Raw genomic sequence first — 12424 nt, 5'->3', positions numbered from 1 at the left:
CCTGACTGGCCTGTTCAAAACACAATTCTTGGTGGTTTAACACCAGGCTTTCAAAGCGTGCTCAGCTGACAGCGGGCTTGGCAGTTTACGCTCTCCACAGAGCAGCGGCTCAGATATCTTCATATGGGGACGCAGCTTGTGAAAGGCTCTAATCTTTGCATACAGCCAAGCCACTCAGAGCAAAGTGGAGTCTCTCATGTAGTCTAAATTACTAGAGGAGTGAAGCTTTGGCCTGCCTAGCAGACCCTAGTGGGTCATGACACACCTGGCCACCCAGGCTAGCCACATCTGTCAGTATAAACAAGCCAGCTATACTATGTTCTCCAGAAGTCACATGAGTTTTGCTTCCCCAGCAGACAGACAGGAGCAAATTCAAGGGAGTCCAAATCTACTGGGAATCAAAAGCAACTTTAGCAGGTTGCCTTCCGCATCATAACTCCCCACACCAGGTAGTCCAGCAAGTTGGGCTGAAACTCCATAAACCGTTTATTAAAAACTGGCCCTTACTGGATCAGAGCCAGTCACCATTAACTTATGTCTGTGCTGCCCTTAAACATGACTAGATGCAGGGGTAACACTCACCCCGATACATCTGAACAGTGCAAAGTAACGCTACATGGCAGCTTACGATAGCGACAGAGAATCCTGTACCTGGGTGACAGCTCAGGGGAACTTCAGGGAGCCCATGTAATCACCAGGGAAAGAGACCACTAGAGGCAGGCACCCCAGGGCTGGTTTCCTCTCTCACCCAGAACACTGCGGCACTAGCAGCCAGGCGCTAACATGGTTTAAGGTATTACTCTGTGACTGACCCAGAGAGCGTACCTCTTGGGAGTTCAACCTCTTCCCGCGGTACCCCATATTCCTTGGATCCCCCTGTACTGAGCCAGCCTGTTCCGAACTTCGCTTCTTTATGTAGTCTGGCAAGCACCACTCCCCCCCAGACACTAGCTAGAGTGGGTAGGGAGACAGCTTTAGGTCTCAAACGAGGCCATGCGCTAAGAAGGGATCGTTAGTGTGGCACTGGGGAAAGGGTAGGAAGCAGCTTTATCTCCAGGCCACATCTGCCTGGCCATTGAGTCTTGGGCCAAACCCAGAGGGAGACATGAAGAGGTGGAATAAGCTGGTTATAGAAGTGCCTAGGGGGGCAGAGGGCTGGAGCCCGCACTAGTCTGTCATTCAGTGGGTGTGTGACACACAGAAGGAGGAGGGGCATGCAGTGGGGAAGCCCCCTTCTCACTAGAGGACATGGTGGTGCTGGCCCACATGCTGTCTCCTCACCTCCCTTTCTGCTTCCTCCTGGTACCTGGCTGTTTCAAGCAGCTCTTGAAGCTGCTTTTGCACCACATCCTTGTTCGAACAGACCCCAAGAGCTGTTCCAATGCACTTATACAGGAAGTTCTGGAAGACAAGAAGAGGAGCATTGTGTTCTATAGAACCAAAACACCAGCAGAGCCCTTGGGAGAGCAGACATCACCCATGGCCTTCCACTCAGCCTCCAGCTACCCTGCAATGCAAGCCACGGCTCAGGAGATCATGTATTGACTGTACGGCCCAAGTGCACACATTGCTCTGACCCCTCTCAGCACCCGAGACTCCAACTGGCCAGTTTTACTCTTGCAATAGAGCATTCCCAGGCACAAGGGGAGGACAGGATGGGACCCTGCACAGGGACAGAATAGGACAGGACACAAGAACCCAGGGTTCACTGGCGCCGGAAGGGAAGGCGTTGCAGGGTAGGGGTCAGGCAGGAAGCAGCAGCGAGCTTAGGCTACAGCAGGGAAGCTGCAAGTTAAGTTTTTAGCTCAAACAGTCCAGACGCTAGAACCAGCTGCTCCCACTGCAGCTAGCCCATGGCACGTCTAGCCACTCCATGCACACTCCAACCCACGCCTGCCATTCGGCTGCCGCTCTTGGGGGGACGGGCCCGCGCACGCACCGCTCTCGAAAACCCCAAACTCGGCCAGCCCTGCTTCAGCACACTAGGACCACAGCAGAGACAACTGGTGCAATTCATTAACCCCCCCTTGGCGGCTCTAGGCTTCCGCTACCACATGTACGCAGGAGACTCACGTCAGCCTTGGCACCCCTCACTTCCACAGCCTCACCTCACGTCTCTCCTCCCACGACATTTCTTTCCTTCGTGCTCTTCGCTGCCCAGGAGGGCCAGAACCTCGGTGACCCTCAACACCGCACTGAGGCAGACCCTAAATCCTGCTCTGTTCTTCTCCAAAATATCGCCAAAGCCACCCACTCCTCCCTGGCTGCACCCATGAGACCCTGGCTCGCTCACGCAAACATGGACCAATTCGCCACAACTAGAGTAACTGAAATGTTGGGCGATTCCTTGACTCAGGGGCCCGAACGCCCCTCAGAGGCGGCGCACTGCAAGGCACTACCGTGGTGACACCGCGGCCGCCACTTCTTCCAACGGCGCCTAGAATCCACGTCGTTGGCTGTATGCGGCAGCTGACCAAGATCAGCCCCAGGCTTCCCCATCCCCTCCAGCTGGGCCTGGCTGGGAGCAGATGCTTCCCTCTGAATGCCAGAGTACCCAGCCCCTGCACCCCAGCCGCCTCCCCAGGGATACAAGCCCAGGAGGACGGCGACGACAGACCTTCTCGGAGGGAAAGCCATTGTAGCTGCTCAGCTGTTTGCACATTTCCATGCTGAACTGACAAATCCAGGCGTCGTCAGAAATCGCCATCAGCGTCTCCCGGAGGAACTGCAGGGGAGAGAAATGGAGAGAACGGATTTCTATTCAGAGCCTCCCGGCGTGCGAGGAGAAGAGAGAGCCCCTGCCCAAGTGCTGGGCGTGTTTAAGCCTCTATTTAAAGCTCAGAGCCTAGAGTGTCTGAATTCAACACACACGCAGAGATGGAGACTCCCGAGAGGCACTGCTAAGACAGGCATTCAGAGCATGGGGACGCATGCAGGCTCCACTCTGCTGAATGGAGGCAGGGCCCCAGAGGTTAGTGACTGTCATTATCCGAGGCCGGCCCAGCTAACTCTACTCTGCCTCTCAGCTATTTCCTTCCAGCTCTCAGCACGAACACTGGTGCTGCCTTGGAAGGAGTCTGAGGGAGGAGGAGGAGGAGTTCTTCCTGGAGGACAGCGTGCTGCCTCTTCCCGGAGCAGGAGGAACCCCTGCACTAGTTCCTTGATTGCTCCAGGCCTTATTTTAAACTTTAACAAATCCCCTGCGCACACACTGTTCTGGGATTCGTGCCCTCTGGCGACCCAGGAAGCCTAGAGAGGAGACGGCTCGGGTACTTCCCCTACCAGGCCCTGCCTGAACCCATCAGCAGCTACGCTAACCTGAGCCCCGTCATTTGTCCGAGCCAAGAGGTCTCTTCAGAGCCGTCCGTGGCGACTGGGGACACACAGCTGCCTTGCAGTGGGGGCAGAGGTCCGGGTTCTAGGCCTACAGCCTTGCACATGGCGTAAAGGCACGCTCCCTCTGCCGCACTGACCCTCAGAGGAGGCTCAACGGCCTCTTGAGCAGACACAGTGTCGCCAAGTGCTCCAGGCTGCATTTGGGACCCCCCGACCCTGCCCCCCACGCGTGCACCCCCACACACCCCATTAACAATACAGGCTATTACACCCCTTTGAACACACTTACCAAAAGCAACTTGTCTTCCCACTCCTTCGGGGACAGGGATTTCTCCGTATTTGCTACAAGAAAAACCAAACCCTTCGTGTGTGCCGGTTTCTGATCAGCACCCTACAAAGCACAGAGCGCAGCAGGCAAAACAGGCTCTCCTGGGGATCGGAGCCAACGCTCCAAACACAGCCATGGACACGTTACTAGGTCTCACAAGGAGGCTGGTGTGTAAATGCAGTGTGGAGAGGAACCCAGTTACCTTTGATTTAACACACAGTTTAAGTGCAATATTTTGGGAGACCTAAATGGAGTCCAGTTATCAGTTACAGTGGCAATAAGGGTCATTAAATCAAGGTGCCAACTGAAGAGTTTGCAAAGAACATGAACTTACACCAAAGAACCTCTGCGCTTTTTGGCATGGCTGGTCACACTGCCCCCACCCCACTGGTGGGAGCACTGAGATTATTTCACTGAAGTGTCCCTAGCCTCTGTTTGCCAGAAGATGGGAATGGGCAATGGGATGGATCACTTGATTCCCTGTTCTGTTCATTCCCTTTGGGGCCCCTGACATTGGCCACTGTTGGAAGACCGGACACTGGGCTGGATGGACCTTTGGTCTGACCCAGTACAGCCATTAGATAAATGGAAGGATTAGCTAAATGCAGGAATGGCATTGGCCTTGCAGAAGCAGCAGGGATCAGAGGATGTGTGTAGCCTTAATTGGCCAAGTGTTTCTCTTCTGTGGTTTTCTAGACTTTGCTCCTCAAAGCTCCACAGGCTTCAAGGTGTGGCTGGCCTCCTGATGCCTGAAGGCAGGCTTTTCCGGGACACAGCACTGCACACCAGCCCCGTGTGACAGGGCAGGAGGGCTGCCTCCTGGAAGCTGCACATCGAGGATGCTGTCAGAGGTGGGAGACAGCCAGCCAGAGCAGCTCGTGGGTTGTTTACAGTGATCTGCATGGCCTCTTCATGTTTGAATAGTTACAGTTTAATGCTGAGTAGTTCCAGACTGCTGCTCATCCCCACAGTATCCGAGTGCAACAGCGCACCTCAACAGCAGCCTTTAGATATCACAGGCCTCTGAATAAGACTTTCGCTTGTGGCCCCATTAATGCCTTACCTTCCAAGTGCTCTACTAAGGGGGGAATCTTCTTATTCCACAGCTGGCCCAGCATGGGATGGATATTAAGGTGCAATACATTCAGTAGACGCAGGGCAGCTGCCCCCCGACCGTCTCCTAAATATGGCTGTGAAGACACAGTCTGGGGGAAATGGGGCAGAAGAGAATTACAGCAGGTGAATTCACAGTTGTGTATATAATTCCTGTAAGCACTGGAAGGCTACAGAAAGATGTGGAGGTTAAGTATAGCTTCGCTCCCCTCCCCGAACCCAGCACAATTGCTTTAGCCATCATGGAAACACCAGCAGCCAGGACACAAGCATGCAGCTGACAGAGGGGAGACAGGATGTTTTGCCAAGGACGTGGGGGCAAATCCTGTTTCCTGAGACACGCTAGAAAGTTCCCAATATCAAAGAGTAGGGGGGCCTGGTTTTAAAGAAGCTCCTGGGTAATATTTCCAAGAGTGCCCAAGTCCCGTTTTCACAGATGATGTAGGCACATGGAACCCGAAGTGCCTAAGTCACTTATGAAAACGGGACGTTTCTGAAAGTATTTCCCCTTGCTCATAAAAGGGCCGACAGACTACAGAGAACTCTATCAGTAGAAAGGACCCAGCTGCTGCTCCCTGGATCACAGCACGTCCATCTCAGATTACAGTGATGACAAGAGCGGTAAGGCCATAGGAATGATTATTCAGGCTTTTACAGCACCCCTGGCTTGGAGGCACCAGGGCCTGGGTAGTCGGGGGGCACTAGTACCAGGGCAGACCATTCTCAGCCTGGTCTTCCCACCCCCTCCAGGGAAGAAAATGCCGCCTTCTTTCAGTACAAAGAGAACCCAGACAGACCAGCCCCAACCTCACTCACCAGCAGCCTCGCCATTAGAGCACACGGCGATGGCAGGTTTGCTACAAATACAGAAACAAGTGTCAGATGGGAAACTTGCTCACCTAGAGCTTGAGCACAAGACTAGACGCTCTGGATGCTCAATGCTTCCTGCTGAAGCAGGCACAGAATCTGCCCAGGAGAGCAGCTGCCGATACAAACCATGTGTGTCGTAGTGGATGAGGACGGCATTCTCTCCCTCCTCTTGTTTCTTTGTAGCCAGGTGCATTAAGCTCCTGCATAGGGGGGTCAGGGCACCGGTGAACTGTATGGGGGTCACGAACTCCAAGAGATACGGCCAGAGAACCTGCGGAGAACAAGTCAATCATGTTTGTCTAGCACAGGAGCGGGCTAACTTTTTGGACTGAGGGCCGCATTGGGTTTCTGAAATTGTATGGAGGGCCGGTTAAGGGAGGCTGTGCCTCCCCAAACAGCCAGGCATGGCCTAGCCCCCACCCCCTATCTGCCCCCCCCTCACTTCTCGCCCCCTGATGGCCCCCCTCTGACTCCTGCCCCATCCAACCCTCCTTGTTCCCTGATGGCCCCCCCATGGACCCCTGCCACATCCACTGCCCCTGCTCTCAGTCCCCTGACCACCCCCAGAACCCCCACCCCTAACTGCCCCCTACCACCCTATCCAACCCCCTCCAAGGATTTTAAAGACTCCTTATTGAGGTTGCAGGAACAAACCATCCTGATGTGTAGAAAGAATAGTAAATATGGCAGGCAACCAGCTTGACTTAACAGTGAAATCCTTACTGATCTTAAAACTCAAAAAAGCAGCTTACAAGAAGTGGAAGATGGGACAAATGACCAGGGAAGAGTATAAACATATTGCTCGGGCATGCAGGAGTGAAATCAGGAAGGCCAAATCACACCCGGAGTTGCAGCTAGCAAGAGATGTTAAGAGTAACAAGAAGGGTTTCTTCAGGTATGTTAGCAACAAGAAGAAAGCCAAGGAAAGTGTGGGCCCCTTACTGAATGAGGGAGGCAACCTAGTGACAGAGGATGTGGATAAAGCTAAATGTACTCAATGCTTTTTTTGCCTCTGTTTTCACGAACAAGGTCAGCTCCCAGACTGTTGCACTGGATAGCACAACATGGGGAGGAGGTGACTAGCTCTCTGTGGAGAAAGAAATGGTTCGGGACTATTTAGAAAAGCTGGATGAGCACAAGTCCTTGGGGCCGGACGCGCTGCAACCGAGGGTGCTAAAGGAGTGGCGGATGTGATTGCAGAGCCATTGGCCATTATCTTTGAAAATTCATGGTGATTGGGGGAGGCCCCGGATGACTGGAAAAAGGTTAATGTAGTGCCCATCTTTAAAAAAGGGAAGGCGGTGGCTCCGGGGAAACTACAGGCCAGTCAGCCTCACCTCAGTCCCCTGAAAAATCATGGAGCAGGTCCTCAAGGAATCAATTCTGAAACACTTAGAGGAAAGTGATCAGGAACAGTCAGCATGGATTCACCAAGGGCAAGTCATGCCTGACTAATCTAATTGCCTTCTATGACGAGATAACTGGCTCTGTGGATGAGGGGAAAGTAGTGGACATGTTATTCCTTGACTTTAGCAAAGCATTTGATAGTCTCCCACAGGAAGTTAAAGAAATATGGGCTGGAAGAATGGACTATGAGGTGGACAGAAAGCTGGCTAGATTGTCGGGCTCAACGGGTAGTGATCAATGGCTCCATGTCTAGTTGGCAGCCGGTATCAAGTGGAGTGCCCCAAGGGTCGGTCCTGGGGCCGGTTTTATTCAGTATCTTCATTAATGATCTGGAGGATGGTGTGGATTGCACCCTCAGCAAGTTTGCAGATGACACGAAACTGGGAGGAGAGGTAGATACGCTGGAGGGTAGGGATAGGATACAGAGGGACCTAGACAAATTAGAGGATTGGGCCAAAAGAAATCTGATGGAGGTTCAACAAGGACAAGTGCAGAGTTCTGCACTTAGGATGGAAGAATCCCATGCACTGCTACAGCCTACGGACCGAATGGCTAGGCAGCAGTTCTGCAGAAAAGGACCTAGGGGTTACAGTGGACGAGAAGCTGGATAGGAGTCAACAGTGTGCCCTTGTTGCCAAGAAGGCTAATGGTATTTTGGGATGTATAAGTAGGGGCACTGCCAGCAGATAGAGGGATGTGATCCTTCCCCTCTATTCGACACTGGTGAGGCCTCATCTGGAGTACTGTGTCCAGTTTTGGGCCCCACACTACAAGAAGGATGTGAAAAAATTTGAAAGTGTCCAGCGGAGGGTAACAAAAATGATTAGGGGACTGGAGCACATGACTTATGAGGAGAGGCTGAGGGAACTGGGATTGTTTAGTCTGCGGAAGAGAAGAATGAGGGGGGGATTTGATAGCTGCTTTCAACTACCTGAAAGGGGGTTCCAAAGAGGATTGCTCTAGACTGTTCTCAGTGGTAGCAGATGACAGAAGGAAGAGTAATGGTCTCAAGTTGCAGTGGGGGAGGTTTAGGTTGGATATTAGGAAAAACTTTCACTAGGAGGGTGGTGAAGCATTGGAATGGGTTCCTTAGGGAGGTGGTGGAATCTCCTTCCTTAGAAGTTTTTAAGGTCAGGCTTGACAAAGCCCTGGCTGGGATGATTTAGTCAGGGATTGGTCCTGCTTTGAGCAGGGGGTTGGATTAGATGACCTCCTGAGGTCCCTTCCAACCTTGATATTCCATGATTCTAACCACCCCTTCTCCCTGACCACCCCTGGATCCCTAGCCCCTAACTGCCCCCCCACCCCCCCATCCAACCCCCCTTCTCCTTCCTGACTGCCCCCATTCAACCCCACTGTTCCCCACCCTCCAACAGCCCCGACCCCTATCCACCCTCTGAACTCCCCTGCCCTCTATCCAATCCCCCCCACTCCCTGCCCCGTTACCGCGCTGCCTGGAGCGCCGGTGGCTGGCAGCGCAGCTGCACCAGGACAGGCAGCCGCGCAGCACAGAGCACCGGGTCAGCCGGGGTCTGCCGCCCTGCCGCAGTGAGCTGAGGCTGCGGGGGAGGGATGACAGCCTCCCAGGCCAGGAGCTCAGGGGCTGGGCAGGACAGTCCCGCAGGCCGGACGTGGCCCATAGTTTGCCCACCTCTGGTCTAGCACCATTCATGCTTCACAGGAGTGTGATAAGATCCCTGCCCAAGGCACTGAATTGAAAGGACTCCGATAGCCCCATGAGAAATGCCTGACCACAGGGATTGGCTGGACGGGAAGAGGAGGGGGGGTTTCCATTGAGGGACACCATCCATGTGGCATCAGAGGTGGAAGAATAACTAACTGTCTGAACATTCCCCTCCTCTGACCCACCAGCTCTCTTTTCAGGAAGGACAGAGCCCTTCAAGTTGGCTGGCACCTTGTACACCTGCTCTGAACCCGGATGCTAATGGACATCAAGGCCTTCTCATCTTCCACCACTTCACAAACTCACCTGAGACAGTTCCTTGTTCAGAGTTTACAAATCCAGGTGCCCTCAGCTTAGAGGAAAGAGAAACTGGACTCTGTCACCAAACGATTCAGTGAAGAGCCTATTTGTTCTCTTCTCCGACGAGAGAGCAGGGAGATCTGTCCCTGGCTTTGGAACTGCAGCAGTCTGGACTTGCCTAAAAGCAGGCCTGACAGCAGATTGTGCAGGCCAAACAGCACCCCCCGGCCAGCTCTTACCAAGTGCATTAACACTGGCAATTCCCAACTCACGCACTTGGTAAGGCAGGCAGTACAGGGTACGGACCGAGTTCAGCCCCAAGCAGGGAGCGACAGTACTCCACAGACTCACCTCGTCCATCCTGTCGACAGTGGTGCTGATGAGAAAGAGAGTATTGATGCTGATGTTCTGGACGCTGTCACTAGTTAAGTCATCAGCTTCTGGCGTCTGCTTCCTGGGTTGCTGTAAGGGAGCACGAACGCAGGTTAAGAGAGGAGCACAGCTGTGATCAGGCCCAGGAGACAGCGGGCAGGCAACAGAGGCCAGCTCCCTCTCCCCTGGGGCTGTACCATCACCCCCTCCCCACACCTACACAGGCTCACATTTTCCAAACCATCAACACAGCATGCTCAGCAGACAGCAGAGTTACTCTGGGATCATGACAGGCCTCTGCCTTCCCTGCCCCATGCTATTTTGACTCCTTGCACATCAGTCACCTTGTCTCTGGAAGGAGGTGCAGGCTGCCCTCCTGCCAGATTGCACCCATTTTACTGATGGGGAAGGAAGCACTGAGTGTACGGCCTTTTTGTTTATTTTTAAGCATCTGTGTGTTAGGATATAGAAATTCAGGCCTGTCTGTAAAGGCCTGTACTCTAAGAATTTAGGAGTATTCTTATCACTTGGCAAGTTATAGAGGTATAAAAGAATCAAAATTACTGTCTGCTGGTGTAAGGTCCTTCTCTTACTGTGATAGTCTGAGGCCCTGTTCTTAGGCTAAGATCTTTGGCTAAGTAACAGAGGCAGCCATAAGCTGGGAAGTGACCGGTCACCTCCTCACATTGAAATAATGTGCTATTGGGCTGTTAGGAATACAATCCTGTCCTGATAATGCCTGTGGCCTCCAAAGAAAGGGAAGTGCTTAGAAGATGTAAAAGGAAACAGTTTGAGACCATCCTGTCTGGCAATAACTCACTTATCAATAGGTGGGATGTGAAATCCTCATTTCTGTGTTGTTCTATCATTGTGGTCCCCATTTCCCTATTGTTTGTCTGTACAATCTGTCTGGTTCTGTGATTGTTTGTTTCTGTCTGCTGTGTAACTAATTTTGCTGGGTGTAAATTAATTAAGGTGGTGGGATATAATTGGTTACATAATCATGTTACAATATGTTAGGATTGGTTAGTTAAATTTCAGGAAAATGATTGGTTAAGGTATAGCTAAGCAGAACACGTTTTACTATATAGTCTGCAGTCAATCAGGAAGTGGGGGGATGGGAAATGGGAGTGGGGAAATTGGAATCATGTTTTGCTAAGGAGGGAATGGGAACAGGGACACAGGTAAGGCTCTGTGGTGTCAGAGCTGGGAAGGGGGACACGAAGGAAGGAAACTGGAATCATGCTTGCTGGAAGTTCACCCCAATAAACATCAAATTGTTTGTACCTTTGGACTTTGGGTATTGTTGCTCTCTGTTCATGCGAGGACGACCAGGGAAGTAAGTGGGTGAAGGAATAAGCCCCCTAACATCTTGGTGCCGTGACTTGGATGCATCGGATAGGTGAGTGGCAGCCTGTAAGTCCCCCTCCCCAACAGTCCGGGCAGCTGCTTGGAGGGGGTATTGCGAACTCTCCTGATGGTAGTTGCAGGTTCTGGCAAGCCAGGGTAAAGGATTTTTTGGATAAATGGGTAAGGAAGAACCAGGGCCCCTACCAGGTGCAGGGGTCATCCTGGGATGAGATTAAAAAGGAAATGGAGGCAGTGTTAGGGGACCCAGAGGGATGGGAGGCGGCTGAGGAGCCCACCCTCCTTTGGTATACGGGTAGTGGAAGAAGGTCCCTTCCCAAGGGGACTGGATGCCTTCTAGGGAAAGGAGGCACTTCAGTCCCCTTGTGAGCGGTTTGAAGTAAGGGCAGCATTATGGGAAGCTGCCAGGAATCTTTCAAGTTTGTTACTGCTCCAGCAAGGGCTGCTGAAGGGTTGTAAATTAGTTAGGGGTTGTTACACGTGATTTGGCACAACAGGGTTTAGAGTCCAAAGAAGAGTTAACAGACTCCCTTAGAGACTGGAGCGGGACTAGGTCCTGGGGGAGTGGAGGGGGGAGGGAGTTTCAAAAGTGCAGAATGGCAGGATTTGCAGGAGCAGGTAACAACCCCCACTCTTCTCCCAGAGCCAGGATGAGAACCTGGGGATAAGGGTTTGCAACTGTTTCAACCCAGGGAACCTACCCTTGGCTCAGAGCTAACGATGTCCTTTTCTTTTCTCTCGGTTTACTTAATTTGCTGCTGGTAGCCTATACTTTAAACTGACCTGACAGGCTTAATTGGTTTCTTGCCATCTCTTCCCCCTCCTCTCCCCACCCCGGCCTTTCCACACTTTTGTTCTTCTGAAGTTTTAATGAAGGGTACTTTGGATACTTATGTGAGATTTTTGGGGGGTTTTTTGGACAAAGCATGAGGGAGTTCTGCTATATTCCACTGGAATTTTACTCCAAAAAAAAAAAAAAAAAAAGATCCATGGGCATCCATGGAGACAAATGTTTTACTGCCTCTTTGAACAGTCTCAAGGCGAAGACAGCACAGGTTAAGGCAGCTGTGTGGCAATAATTGTACTTGGTGGCTGAGTTGTTACAGACAAATTGCACCACCTTAAAGAACTGAATGTAGGAGTAAGTGAGTGAAAGGTTAGAAATAGCTTTTGCAAAAATTGATGATACAGGGTTTGGGGGAAAATAAACATTTGGGAGTTGGGGAAATGGTAAAAGGTAACTGTTGTGAAGACGTTAAAAGAGTGACAGTTGTGGTGTTACAAGAAGGAAGTTTTTGTTTAATGATCAAACCCAGTTATATCAATGTAACTGTGTGTGCAACTCTGTGCAGTCACATTGGATGGAAGCTTGGTAATTAAGTTATCCCAGGGGGTCAGGTAGAGTGGTTACCACCACCACTAGGCTTCTGTCCCCAGAAGCCTTTACAGCAATTTTGAGGGAAAACGGGCCCTTTTCCCGCAGAAATGGTCTATAAAGGGACTGCTACCGGCAGCAGGAGTAGAGAGAATCTGATCAAAATTATTTGACTATTGGGTAATGTAACCAAAATCACTAAAGGATGTAAGGGGTTTCTATTGGAATTTAACTTGGCTGCCCCTGGTTGTGTCTAGTTGTACAAGATGGG

General features: G+C 51.7%; 1 protein-coding gene across 7 annotated transcripts in view; it reads right to left on the bottom strand.

The window, feature by feature from the left end:
- Positions 1-12424, bottom strand: part of MROH1 (maestro heat like repeat family member 1) — a 111614-nt gene that overhangs the window by 52862 nt on the left and 46328 nt on the right. For all 7 annotated transcript variants that reach the window (XM_073329839.1, XM_073329843.1, XM_073329837.1 and 4 more), the window contains 7 exons: positions 9390-9500; positions 5774-5918; positions 5594-5634; positions 4728-4869; positions 3626-3678; positions 2618-2725; positions 1282-1401 (listed from right to left, as the gene is read on the bottom strand). In XM_073329839.1, coding sequence (XP_073185940.1) covers positions 1282-1401; positions 2618-2725; positions 3626-3678; positions 4728-4869; positions 5594-5634; positions 5774-5918; positions 9390-9500 — 720 coding nt within the window. The remainder of the gene's footprint in view (positions 1-1281; positions 1402-2617; positions 2726-3625; positions 3679-4727; positions 4870-5593; positions 5635-5773; positions 5919-9389; positions 9501-12424) is intronic.

Source organism: Lepidochelys kempii, chromosome 2 (genome assembly GCF_965140265.1).
Source record: "Lepidochelys kempii isolate rLepKem1 chromosome 2, rLepKem1.hap2, whole genome shotgun sequence".
Taxonomy (NCBI): Eukaryota; Metazoa; Chordata; order Testudines; family Cheloniidae; genus Lepidochelys; species Lepidochelys kempii.
The sequence above is the reverse complement of the archived record's forward strand: the minus strand, read 5'-3'. Positions and strand labels throughout refer to the sequence as shown.